Consider the following 14,014-nt stretch of genomic DNA (forward strand, 5'->3'; position numbering starts at 1 on the left):
ATTATGTTACGTGAATATGCTTCATTGTCCAACCAAACCATTATTTAGTCTGGTCAATCATAATTGCTATGATGATTAATTGATAGTTCATTAAGAAATCTGACCCAAATATTTCAAAGTTTTAATTAAAACAATTTTAAAACAGGGAACTAATTTGAATTTGAGCTCTGGAACAGAGCCCAGCTTTATAATACTAATTCTTCTGAGCAAACTTGAGGCTACTGACACAAGTTTAGGAAATTCTCCCGATAGATAGTGTTATCACCACTCAGCATTCTGCCCTGTACTATAATTTTCCCCAGAAGAAGCTACTTGGCAGTGAATGACAGATTTCTCCAAATCGTGTAATTAAATGGCTATGAAATGCTAAAAAAGAATGGGGAAATATACAAGCAATTGCATAAAAATTCAAATTATAGCAAGATGAAACTATTGGATTAAAATCATTCTTCAGATTTGAATCTAAGCACTTTTTACCCAAAACAGATCTAAGCCATTTGAACTTTCAATTGAATATCATGAAAATTATGACCCACAAGTTATATTGAAATTGCATTGTGAGGCACTTATAGACTAGCTGTCCTAATTTGATCAAAATTTATTAAATTTCTAATAATTTAACTAACAATAACATGGAATAAGCAATTTCTCTAATTGACTTTCCATAAAGTAAAATCACTACACAAAAACACCCTTTTGACAAACCTATATTTTTTGCTTTAACCCTTTCCCGCTCGCATTGTTTCCAGGCGCTCACGGTGCTTCTAACCTCAATTAATTCGCTCTGCCGGTCGCGTTTGGTCAAAATACGCGGCGCCTCAACTTACAGACGTTCTGTCATTGTAATTAACTATAATTATATATATTAATTATTTTACTATGTATTGGTTCAATGAAGTTGACTGTACGAGACCAGGGAGGGGGCACACGGACAGCTGGGCACCGGTGGCGCGTTGTTTGTTGCGCAATTACTTGGTGAAGGTCATTGTCTGGCTCGCCGTCACTGCCCCTGCCACTGTGATCACTCCAAACTACATCCTCAATGCCACCAACCACTTCACAAAGCTCTGGTACATCACTACACTCACTTGAATCGTCGCAATCACTACTAATAACGAGATCGATTTCACTGTCACGAAATGTACGACTACAACCCGCCATTGTTTCCGCACAACTAATATAAATAGCAAAATAATGGAATAAATCTACTGTAAAAGTAAAGTAAATGGTCTCCTGATAGCAAACAACCCGTAGTAGTACAAACTATTGCTACTTGAGAGCAGCACTTATCGGCTCTGTTGGGTAAAGCAGTGCGTGCCGATCTGTGCCGTTTAAGCTGCAGTGGCTATGTAGTGGCCGTGCCGATTCATGCCTTGCGAGCGGGAGAGGGTTAACAGTCCTGTTCAGTAGTAGATAGTTCAAGAAGTGACTAACCTGAGCAGATGCACTTTCGGATGATGTCCCAGTCTGTTCCACAGCTGACGACTTCTATCTTCTGCTGCACCAGGATGTCCTTGAGTTGCTGTCTTACCTCCCGCACTTTACGCAAGGCCTTGATGTGGATGAAGTGTTCGTTGGCCCAACTCGCAGAGTAGCTGAAAAATAGGTTTTCATATTAGAAATGTAGCCTCAAAAAGAGGTTAATATAAGTACCAAGAATAAACCTTTGAACACTATTTTAGCTTTTTTTATTGATACCAAAGTATTACCAAAGTTTCAGAATGACGTTTTAAAGACATTACATAACTATGGAAATGGTAAATACAGCGCTGGAACTGTTTTCCACAAAACTTTATAAGCTTATGTGAACAGGTTGTCTGTACAATAAAGGATATGAACGAAATTTTATTTTAGAATGAAAATTTAACATTTAAAAAGGTACAATGTTTAAAATTTAGATTTTGAATAGTTCAAAGAGTAAAAAGAATACAGCATAGTTGTAATAACTCAATGTGGTCATTGTCTATAAAAATAGTGTGGATTTTTATAAATCACTCTCTCCCTCTCAGACCTCCTCCCCTTCGACCTACGTGCAGGAGAAAATTATTGAGCTAGCACATGTAGCATTCCTTGTTCGAAAAGCCTACATTGCAGTTACAAAATGTTTGATTGTTTGTAACCAAGTCAATGTGACCGGATTTACTGGAAATTGTTAAATAAAAAAAGAACAAAATGAAGGAAAATTAATTACATTTTTAGAGTTATGTTTATTTATTTATACAAGTGTGTATGTTATATGAGGGCTATTCAGAAAGTAAGGAACTTTTGGAATTAAAAAAAAAACCAAATACAAGAAAAACATTTCATTATATACATGTGAAAGACGGACTAAAATACACTTTTTAACATAATCAATCACCATATAAATTCAGGCACTTATCATAGCGGTAGACAAGCTTTGAAATTCCTGTTTTATACAATTCTGCCGCCTGTGATCTCAATCACTTAGTGAAGTGCACCTGGAGCTCCTCCTCGTAGTCAGAACGCTGTGCTGGTCTCCATTTTTGGGGACAAGTGAAAATCACTTGGAGCAAGATCAAAACTGTGGGGGATGAGGAAAAACTTCCCAGTTGAACGAGTTCTTGCGTACGGTTTGCCATGTGAGGTTGGGCATTGTCATGTGAAGGCAAAATTTTGGATGACAATTTTCCTCTGATCTTGTTTTGGACAGTTCTCCGAAGGTTTTGCAATGTTTGGCAGTACTGCTCAGAGTTTATTGTTGCACCATACTTGAGAAAATCAATAAGAAGGATACTTTGCCTGTCCCAGAACACTGTTGTCATGATCTTCCTTGCCAACAAAGTTTGCAGACATTACCTTGGTTTTTTTTTCACAAATCTTTTCGTCAACTTTGGTGACCAGATCGTCAATCACAATGTTCGGTCGGACGTTCACTCTTCTCTTGATCATGAATGTTTGTTCTGTCATTTTTAAACTGAATGCACCATTTCCTGACAGAACATTCAGTCATTACGTTGTTCTTGTACACTTCAGTTCCCAAAGAATTTTTATTGATTTATTTTCCAACATAAATGAATCACAGACCGCTTTTCACAACTGATGGGATTTTCGATTGCAGAAGACATTTCAAATTCTATATATATAAAAAAAAAACAGGCAACGCGAAAACGTTCCTGTCATCTCGACTGGCCGCGTCAGAGGGAAACATTCCTTACTTTCTGAATAACCTATTTTTTAATTATTGTTGATTACATTAAAAATCTCATTCAATCTCAAATATATTAACCTCAATCCATTATTTTGAACACATAATGTTTTTGTTAATTTTTTTTGTCCGTTATAAAGGATTTATTAACCCTTTGCACGCCATAAGCGAGTTAATTGCATGGATAAAAGTCCGTCCAGCGCCCATAGCGAGTTATATCACGAACTACATTTTACAACATTAGATAGTTTAATAGTTGTAGAATTGGCCGCTAGATGGCAGAGAAAAGTCACTTTTGCTGGCTAGTGCAAATAGCCAACGTTGCCAACTGAACGTTTGAGGAGTATCGATCGGTAACAGCTGTTTCTTTATATTCATGTTTTGTTTCCGGTACTTCTCGAAACGCCCCAAAGCGAGTACACTCGCCGCCATTCTGTGAAGCGCCGCCATTCTGTGAAGTTCTATCTTTAGTGTTCCTGCTCACTGACAGTTTACGTTTTTACAGTTATATTAGTTTATATTACGTTTAGTGCTTGTGAACTATTAAAACTATTACTATAGTAATAACTATTATTTATTATTTTGGACGTAACTTGTGAATATATTATTTGCCATAATTATGGCTAACGCAGGGGGGGGGGGAACGATCCGGACTTTGACGATTTCGATTCTTGGGATTATGAACGCCACAGGTTTTCAAGTGTATGTTGACGAAGTCGAGGATGTTGAGCAACAGGGTACATTATTTTGCATAATTTGAGTGAAAGTGAATCTGACTCTGAAGATGACACTCAAGCATCAACCTCAAATAGGCCTACAAGAAATCTTCCATGGACTGAGGTAAAACTAACTATGATACAGGTCCTAGCCATTCAATACCAATTTACAGTGTAAATCATGGAGCTAACTTGCCTATTTTCTTTTTGATTCCGATTCAAAACCAATTGAATATTTTGATTTATTTTTCAACGACGAAATAATTGATTATATTGTATTTGAAACTAATCTAAATGCAAACAAAAAAAATCAGCACAAATATTTCACCTAACTCAAGACTGAAAAGATGGAATGACATAACAGCATGTGATTTGAAAGCTTTCCTAGGCGTAATCATAAATATGGGCCTGATTCCAATGACCTCCATTGAAGAATACTTTAGTACTAAATGGGAATCGTGTATAAAGTTTTTTAGTGATATCTTTTCCAAAAACGAATTTTCAACATTTTTTTGGCAAATTCACTTTAATCACGATCGAGGTGGTGTCAAACCAATAGGAGGCTTCCTCATACAACCTCTAATTGATCATATGAGCAAGATGTGTAAAATTATTTTACACTCCGAGTAGTGCAGTCGCTGTGGATGAGAGCAACCATCTCGTTCAAAGGTACAGTAAGCTTTCGGGTTTACAATCCTCAAAAACCCAACCAAATTTGGAATGAAAGTATTTGTGTGTTATCTGATTGTTCAAAACGGCTACATATATGATTTTATCCCTTATTTTGGAAAGCGGGAACTTATACCAAACTCAAATCTTCTAAAAACTACACAGATAGTAAAAACTCTTTGTGAGTCAGTAATTCACAATTCACAATTTCACAATTCTTTATTGCCCAGAAGACAAATACAAAAATTTGTATAGCAATCGTCATAACATCTATAACTATCGTGTAATTCTATAGATTTATCAATAAATTATGTTAATGTTTAAAATTATTTTATTTAAACAATTGTACCTAATAAAAGACAAGATCTACTCCTAAAATTAACAATGTCAACATGAAGAATAGACATGTCAACACCCCAGTGAGAGATGTCCGATCAAGTTGTATGTTCCATAAACTCGCTCACGCTATATAAAACTCATTTAATATTAAATAACGCTTAAGTAATCGTTTAAAATGCATAGGGTTCGTCTGGTTCTTTATATTATCAGGAAGTTTGTTCAAAAAATTTTACACCAACTTCAGATGGTAGACTCTCGTAAGATTTTAGTCTATGTTGGGCAACTCTGAAATTTTCCCCGGCCTCTAGTATTGTAATTATGAACGTCCCTACCCTGCGTCAGCACACACTTCGAACGGCAATATATTATTGTCTCAAATATGTATAAGCAGGGCAGTGACAAAAACTCAAGTTCCCTAAATTTATTCCTGCACGAGTCCCTAATTTTCAATTTCAGAATCGCTCTGAGGCGCTCTCTTTTGTAGTCTGAAAAAGTCTCAGAAAAGCTGCATTCCCACAACTGCCCCATAATGCAATGCCATAGGACAGATAAAGAAAATACAAACCCCATAGTAAGCCGTTCTCATGAAATCTGCCTTGAACAAAATTTTGACAGGTTATCTCAGAGCATAAATGCCTGATGAGACCTTTTTTACATACATTGTCCACATGTACATTCCATGTCAAATCTCTATCTAAGAATATACCAAGGAATTTAGTAACTATATACTTCGTTGAGTTCTTCTTCTCCCAAACATCACTGTTGGCCTATGGACCGTTTACAGGTATTCGGTTACAAAAAAATATATAATTGGTTTTAGAATTGTTAGTGTTTAGATTGTGCATATTAAAATATTGAATACAGCTATTCAGCCCTTCAAAAAGTTTGAATTTCAAGATTTGACATGTTATTCGATTTAAAAAGAAACAGTTGTGTCATCAGCATATTGTATGATGTTTCCGGAATTGACTGATGATGCAACATCGTTCACATATAATAAGAAAAGTATAGGTCCCAGGATTTGATCCTTGGGGTACACCATATCTTATTTTCAAAGCTTTAGATAATGTACCGCAGATCTGAACTTGTTGAGTTCCTATTACTTAGGTATGATTGAACCCAGTTTAATGGGACTCCACTCGGATGTACCATAGCCACTAATCGATCAAGAAGGATCAAATGATCCACACAGTCAAAGGCTTTGGATAAGTCTAAAAAGACGCTAAGCGTCGAATTTCGTTCTTCAAGACCTTTAACTATTAATTCAGTTAGCTGAATGACAGCATCTGTTGTGGATTATTACCAGCTCTAAAACCAAATTGGTGATTCGAAATGATTTTGAATTTATCTATAAAGGATAATATACATCTAGAGAGAAAGAGGCTTTCAAAGAACACTACCTTACCAAAAAACAGGCAATATCAGAGATATCGGCCTGTAGCTATTAGGCTGGGTATGATCACCTTTCTTAAAAACAGGTGCAATAATAGCTTTCTTTAGAGGCGAGGGAAAAATTCCTTCGTTAAAAGAACAATTTATCAATTGTGGTGAGGGGGGCTACAAGTGAGACAGCGCATAATTTTGAAAGATCCAGCTCATCCTGTAAGTGGCTTACATGTTTTATACCGACAGGTATTTTTACTAGCCCAGAACTAGCCAGGGAGCTACTAAAAAATCCAATTGTTTTCTCACAGGCACTGTTATGCCAACTAGAGTAGGCATGCCTCCAAATCTAAAAAAACGAAATCAAAAAAAATGAAAAAGGGTGATATTATATCACAGAGAAATAATAATATATTAGTTGTTTCTTGGCGTGACAAAAGAGTAGTTTTTCACTTGCTGAGCACCAATAATAAAGGCAGCATGACAGACATGATTGATGTACCCAGTAAGTGGTCCGAACAAACCTCCAACAGCCAAACCAAATGTAGTCTTAGACTACACCAGGCATATGGGAGCAGTGGACCGGAGTGACCACTTTATTTCATCCTACAATTTTTTGAGACGGTCACGAAAGTGGTACAGAAAAACATTTTTTTTTGGCTGTTTGAGGTAGGAATTGTAAATTCCTACATATTGTACAAAGACATTGTACAGAAACAAAACTTGAAGAAGCCGTTGACACACAACATTACGCCCAATTTAGAAAAAGTTTAGTGAAGGATCTCGTTTGCAGGCAAACTGGCGCAACCAATGAGCAGACGGGGCCGCCGCGGCTGACCCACTCAAGGTCAAGGAACACCACCCGCTGAACGTTTTGAACAAGAAACCACATTTTATTCAGAAGAGACCAAAAGGAAACAGCAAGATGGTGCGTTAGTTTGTCTCAAAAAGGGCTTGAGAAAAGAAACCTGTATAATCATGCAAGACATGTACAGACAATCCAGCGTTACACCCAGAAGTTTTTTTTGAGGCGTTTCATACTTTGGACGATTATTCGTAAAAAAAAACAGAAACCAGTTTGAAAGATATCTTTTTACTGTTTTCCAAAATGTGTATTTATTTATTATCACACATTCATATATACTTCATGTACGGTATAAGTTTGTAAAAAATTATATAGTTTTTATCAAAATAATGTTTTCATTCATTTCATACCTACTGGTCCTTAAAATAGAAAATATCTATATTTCGTTTAAAAAAATGCCCATAAAAGCATTTCAATGGGTTTTTTATTCTTTAAACCAATTACTTTAAACAAATAAAAAAATGGCTTTACAGTTTTCAAAAAATTAAAATATTCAGTAATTTGGCGCTAGGGCAAAACATATACGTTATTACTTGGCGTGCAAAGGGTTAAAAATTTGTAACTGTTAAAGAAATGTAAAAGATTGTTGGTGATAATTATAAATTGAACTTACTATACTGTACATGTAGATATTTTATCGAAATCTAACTGTCAACACGATCCTCTCTTATCATAATTGTGATAAACTGTATTTTGGCCAAAATGTAATTTCTCTGCTTTATAGTAGTTTTAAAGCTTAAAAAAAATCATGTTTTGAACAAAAACTCTTGAAAAATGCAGTTTTTCCATAACTTAAATATGTATAAATAGATAAAAATAAATAAAATGGATTTATAGATAATTGTTTATTTTTGGCACAAAACGTGGGATTTGGCTAAAAAAAGTGTTCCAGAATAAACGTTTTTTAATATTTATCAGTTTCATCTCCATATCGAATTCGGTCAAAGTTCGTTCATTTTATCATGGCTGAAAATACATGTATATGTGTATACACTAATTGAAATTTTAGAGAAAACGTTTTCAAAAAAAATTATGCCTATTCCAAACCAAAATTGGTTTTTTTTTACAATCATAATACTTTACTCTATAATGTACAGAGGAGGTAGTAAAAAATTGAATTAGCAAATCTTCACTTTGCGGGACTTGCTATTGAAGAGAGTTAACACAACCACAGCCCCTCCTCACTTACTTGTTCTGTTTCCACTGGTTGTAGACATTGAGGAAGGTGAGATGATCAGACTCAGGCACTTGGAACTTCTCTCTCACAGAGTCAGCCTCCTCTTCCCTCCCTTTGGGTCTGTAGAATATTGACGGAACAGACAACATTGACACTGGAACAAAAATCTACAACTGAATTTTGGCTCTCTTTTACTGAAGTACTCTATTAAAAGTGTTTATAAATTTAAGTATAGAATTTTAATTTGTATGAGCTCTGCTACCAAACTGTTTATTTGTGTTCCATGTAACACATTAATGGTTAAATTATACTTCATGTTCATCTTGTACAGATGCACCGTCCCCTAACACTGATTATGTTAAATATTCTATAAATGTCTACATGAAGATTTAAGAAAAGTAAGGGATTAATCATTGTACATCAAAAATTAATTTGATGTATAATAATTATGTTCTTACTGATTTTTAAAATGTTTTATTTATTGGGTTTAACGTTTAAAGTGAAATACATAAATAACAGAATTATAGACAATTGCCATCATTAAGTGTTACAATAACCAAATTTGTGTCACAAAATAGGTGTGAAAGGGGTGTATTAAATGCTTTGTATCTCTGCTTTCTACTTCAGGTGAAAAATCCTGAAACATAAGGATTTTATCTAACACTTTCATTTGTAACTTTAGCAATGTCAACTAATAATTATTGGGCCTTCTTGTTCGCTTATGGCTTCCCATTATAGTAAGTCAAGTGGTACCAACTTCTCGTAACATAAATTCCCCTCGAGGACTATGTACTTTGGAACCTTACTTTCCTTATAACCCTTGTAAGTTTCACTATACTCGAATGGGAATTATTGTAATGTCGTAGCATCATATGGGTATTGGTGACAGTTGTTTATTATGTTAATATTTAAAAATAACTTCTGGGAGCATGTATACTGTTGCTTTCACTACGTATTACTGGTTCATTCTAATGTATGTAAACAAAACACTCCAAGAAATTGATAAGAAAACTTGAAGTAAAACATTTAAAACATATTAGCAATACCAATTTAAAAAGTGTAAATGTATTGTTTTATGTACATATCTATGTATATATCTGTACATATCTATCTACAGTGGTTTTATTGTCAATAATAGATTTAGTAAATGTAATTAATTATTTGTTGACAAGGTTGGTGATTTAATGATCTTTTGATTGACACTGTAACTATTCATAATAATTTAATAAAGAGGATTTGACTTTGATTTATGTAAAAACTAGTATGTTGAAAAAATGCATGGGTGAAGTATAAAAACTAATTAGAATTTAGCATATAGAATCTTGAAGGTAAAAAAAATATAGAAAATGAAAACAGAGTTTGATTAGGTATACTAGGAGCAGAACAGTAATATTAAAATATATTGTGTGTCTTAATTGCCAGGAGAAAATATCTTGAATTTAGTAATACTCATAGTATGGAGGGCGCCAGTGATGAAACCATAGTACTGAATGAAGAAATCAGAATTGCATGTAGATTTTTAACTATAAACACAGAAGCTTGACCCCACAGTTGTTCAATTAATAACCACCTAAAGAATTATTTTATTTCAAAGAGTGGCAATTTAGAAAGTGCAATATTTTTAAGGGATGCACTAAAGCCTATGGAAATGAAACATCAACCTCCTGACTTTAAACAATTCTACACCTCTAGTCATATTCTGTAAATTTTTGTAAAATGTATTTACTATACAGATCTGTGTTCAGGTTTCCAGGAAATCTCCATAAAAAAGGAATATAATATAGAAAAATACTGAATATAATTTTTAGATATTTTTATACTAAATCATTAAAACAAAACTAAATACATATTCATTTTTGTCAGTAAACGTATACAATATTTGTACCTATGGAATTCTCTACAACAAATCTTGTTTTATGTTTTTATAAGTAAATTAAAGGGTTTATTTTACATTCAGACAAGACAGACGTACACCACACTCAATGATGTCAACAACAAACGTTACACAGTGACAAATCACTAACCTATGATGAGTATATCGGCAGTGCAGCCCATCTGTGCGGAGACAATGAGCATCTGGCATTGCGGCGGGTCCAAGGGGAACTCAGCCATCTGTCTCCCTAGGGGCGTGAGGGAACCCGTGTGATCGAGGGCCCCTAGGATCCACAGCTGGTACAGTGAGTTCAGTATGTTGTCCTGGAACAAACAGATGGAGAATCAGTTGATATTTCACTTCGACTGAGGAGATCATCATACACGATGTAATGCTGCATTATAATGGTAGAAAGCTGAGGACCAATAAACACCACAATTAATTATGTAGCAAAGGAGCTGAATAGAAAAACAATTCAATAAACATTAAAAATCTTATAAATTACTGTTAAAACTGAAAACACCAAGCAGATCATGAATAAATTACAAACAATTTAACAAGGTTTATCATACAATGATTATGTGAAGAATATCCAAGTTGTTATCTAGTTACTCCTAAAACATTTCAATATATAAATGAGTTATTTACACTTATCAATCTCCTTCTGTTCATTGTTAGGTAAAGGATTTGCTTTAAATGTGTTTTTTACAGTGGATGTAAAGAGTGCATAGATCACTGTTTTTTTCTGTCCCTACAAAAAATAAAATATTTCCAGTATGAGTTTAAATTTTTCCTTTTTTATTCTGAAAGAAACCGAGTTTTATTGCATAGGGAATAAAAGGAAAAGTTAAATGATAGAGTAAAGGTGATATCCAAAATGTTTTCTGTATATTGAACGTTTTGTCCAGCTCCGATTTACACACCACAAATCTTTTTTTAATTTTTTTACTATACATGACCTGAAGCTTTATAATTTACTTTATAATTCACTATTTAATATAGTTACTCACTAGAACAGCATATAATTCTTGCAGTATTATTTGTTTAGGGTAAAACTTTCTGCTAAGCCGTCTTTATTGCATCAATTCCAAATTAATTCCATAAGCGGTCAAGAATGACTTGGCTGTAAATCCATCAAAAACAATACAGATTAATTTTAGTAAAAGAAAAGACTACATTCCAAAAATACCTGACGTAGAAATTGAAAACCACGTTAAATTTCTAGGAGTCATCCTGGATGGAAGTCTAAACTGGACAGAGCATGTAGATGGCATGTGTAAAAAAATCAGCACAGGTATATATGCTGTGCGGCGCATAAAATGGACTGGAAATTTAGAAACAGCTAAAACAGCTTACTATTCACTAGTAGAAACGCACATGAGGTATGGGCTTGCTGTATGGGGTGGGTCCTCTGCTGGGAACCTCAACAGGGTGCTCATCCTACAGAAAAAAGCCATCAGAATCCTCGCTGACCTTGAACCTCAACAAAGCTGCAGGCAAGCCTTCCAAGCCCTTGGCATAAAGACTATCACTGCTCTGTACATTCAAGAAGTTTTCTACATGCTCATAGTCTGAGTCTTCAAACAGGGAAAGACTTCCACTCGTACAATACTCGTCATGCAACTAACTATGTTCTGCCCCCACATCGCACAGCAATCTTTGAGGAAAAACCATCCTACATCGGCCGGAAATTGTGGAATGCTCTACCAGATACAATGAAAGGATTGAAGAGGAATGCCCTACAAGGAAGACTGCATAACCTCCTAGTAAATCAACCTTTTTATACACTGGATGAGTTCCTGAACGCCTGCAATGGAGAATGGAGACTACAAAAACCTTGACTTTGTTTCATCATAAGCTAACTTTTTGTAATATGTGACTCTATTACTATTCTTTAAGAATATGTCAATAAAGAAACTTGTCTATTGTCTATTGTCTATAATGAATTCATCCTACCAAATGCAACTGAATTACACTGATTCCTGAAATTGGATATGAAGAAGTTATGAAGATAAATAATTTTTGTACATTATTACGGTTTTAGCACAATAGTTGCCAGAAACGGAGTAAACTACAATATTTCACTATCATTTATTAAAAAACTATATAATTCCAAAATATTACTGACATGGTTGTTCTGAAAGAGTCATAATTATTCCAGAGACAAACATAAATGTTGTGTGTGTTTCCATAACAGTTTGTTATGTTTCTTAGTATATAAACATTATCTTTCTTGAGAACAAATCTGACTTGACATCATGTAATAGAATTGCCATGTTGTTTTAGCTTTTAATTTATGCACTGATTAAAGTACTAATAGGATTAAAATAACATGCAATCCATGTTAGTTTTGACTGCATGATTCTTACGTTCAGTCAGCTCTAACCTGTGGTGGAGGGTCCATGAAGTGGAACTGCAGCAGGTCCTGGACTCCTAGGCTCTTCAACAGTAACACAGTGTTGGCTAGATTCGTCCTCTGTATCTCCGGTACTGTGGTCACCAACAGCTCTTCCTTGTACTGTCGCTCAGTGTACAGCCTACCAAACAAGAGGAACAAGAGGTCGTGTAAGTAATGTATGATACTGAATTGAATATTAGAATAATGAATGGTCAACTAAAAACCTTGTTTTTTAATTATTTAATTTCCAGACATGTGTTTCGATATTAAACCACCATCAGTGTGAACATTAACCTCTAAATAAATAATAAACAACAGTACTTTCTGATTAAACAGAGGCCACTGATAATAAACAGATTTAGCAATTTTGGTGTTGCACAATATATACTAACGGTTAGATTGGGTTGGGTTGGGGGTTAGGTTAGACTAGCCTAGAAGATGTAGGTTAGATGCTATGTTAGATTAGGTATGTAGGTTAGGCATTAGGTTAGGTAAGGGGTTAGGTGATAGGTTAGGGGTTAGATTAGTTTAGGGGTTATGTTATGGATTAGTTTAGGTGTTATGTTAGACTAGGTTAGGTTGGGTATTAGGCTAGATTAGTAAACCTAAACATAAATCGCCTAGCCACATCAGCCGCAGCGTGCTTTGAATAGTTGACCTCTGTTTAATGAGAAAGTACCTAAACAACTTAATATACAAATGTGGACCATTTAAACAGATATTAAATTTATATGACACAATTGTAATTTTGATTAGTATTCTGTATTTAATATTTTAATAAAAGATTGGGTTTGTCTTATTTTTTAGATTGATATTTAAAATGTTGTGAGGATCTTTGTTATAATGTTGATAAACATGTAATTCTTCTTTCGTGTTTAATTTTTCTTCATTCCTTTCGATATCAAAAATTTCCATGTTCTTTTCAATATTTGTGTAATTGTGGTCAGTTTCTAATAAATGTTCAGCAAATTTGATTTTACGAGGGCAAATCAAGTATAAACGGTAATTTTGCTGTTGACTGTACCAAACACGTTCGAACGTGATGCGGCTGTGGGCGATTGTCGTTTTGCTTAATAGGAGTGGGGGGACTGCTTGCTTCACACTAGCGTTGTGTTCTGCCTTCAGTACAGCCAGTCCGAGTGAGAGGTACATCCATCTGTTGCGCAATGCATCGTCATTAAATATTTTTAACAAATGAAGGTGTTAAGCCTTCAGAAATTTTTACTTGTTTGCAGGCACAGTTTGGGGACACTACTCTGTCTCAAAATCGAGTTTATACGTGGGCCAGAGAATTTAGGGATGGCCGAGAACGTGTTGAAAACGAAAGTCACGGTCGACGCCCAAGGTCTAGTCTTACAGATGACAACATTAGTGCGGTTCGACGGCTTATTGAAGGTGATCGCCGGTTAACTGTTCAAGAAATCTCGT

The 14,014-nt window shown here is 34.8% G+C and overlaps 1 protein-coding gene across 1 annotated transcript in view; it reads right to left on the reverse strand.

Moving 5' to 3' along the window:
• Positions 1-14,014, reverse strand: part of LOC124353746 (pre-mRNA-splicing factor ATP-dependent RNA helicase PRP16-like) — a 51,600-nt gene that overhangs the window by 4,497 nt on the left and 33,089 nt on the right. Inside the window, 4 exon segments of the mRNA XM_046803733.1 lie at positions 1,435-1,595; positions 8,328-8,469; positions 10,340-10,511; positions 12,575-12,725. Of these exon segments, the coding sequence (XP_046659689.1) occupies positions 1,435-1,595; positions 8,328-8,469; positions 10,340-10,511; positions 12,575-12,725 (626 nt within the window).

The sequence above is a fragment of the Homalodisca vitripennis genome, chromosome 2, assembly GCF_021130785.1.
Source record: "Homalodisca vitripennis isolate AUS2020 chromosome 2, UT_GWSS_2.1, whole genome shotgun sequence".
Classification (NCBI taxonomy): Eukaryota; Metazoa; Arthropoda; class Insecta; order Hemiptera; family Cicadellidae; genus Homalodisca; species Homalodisca vitripennis.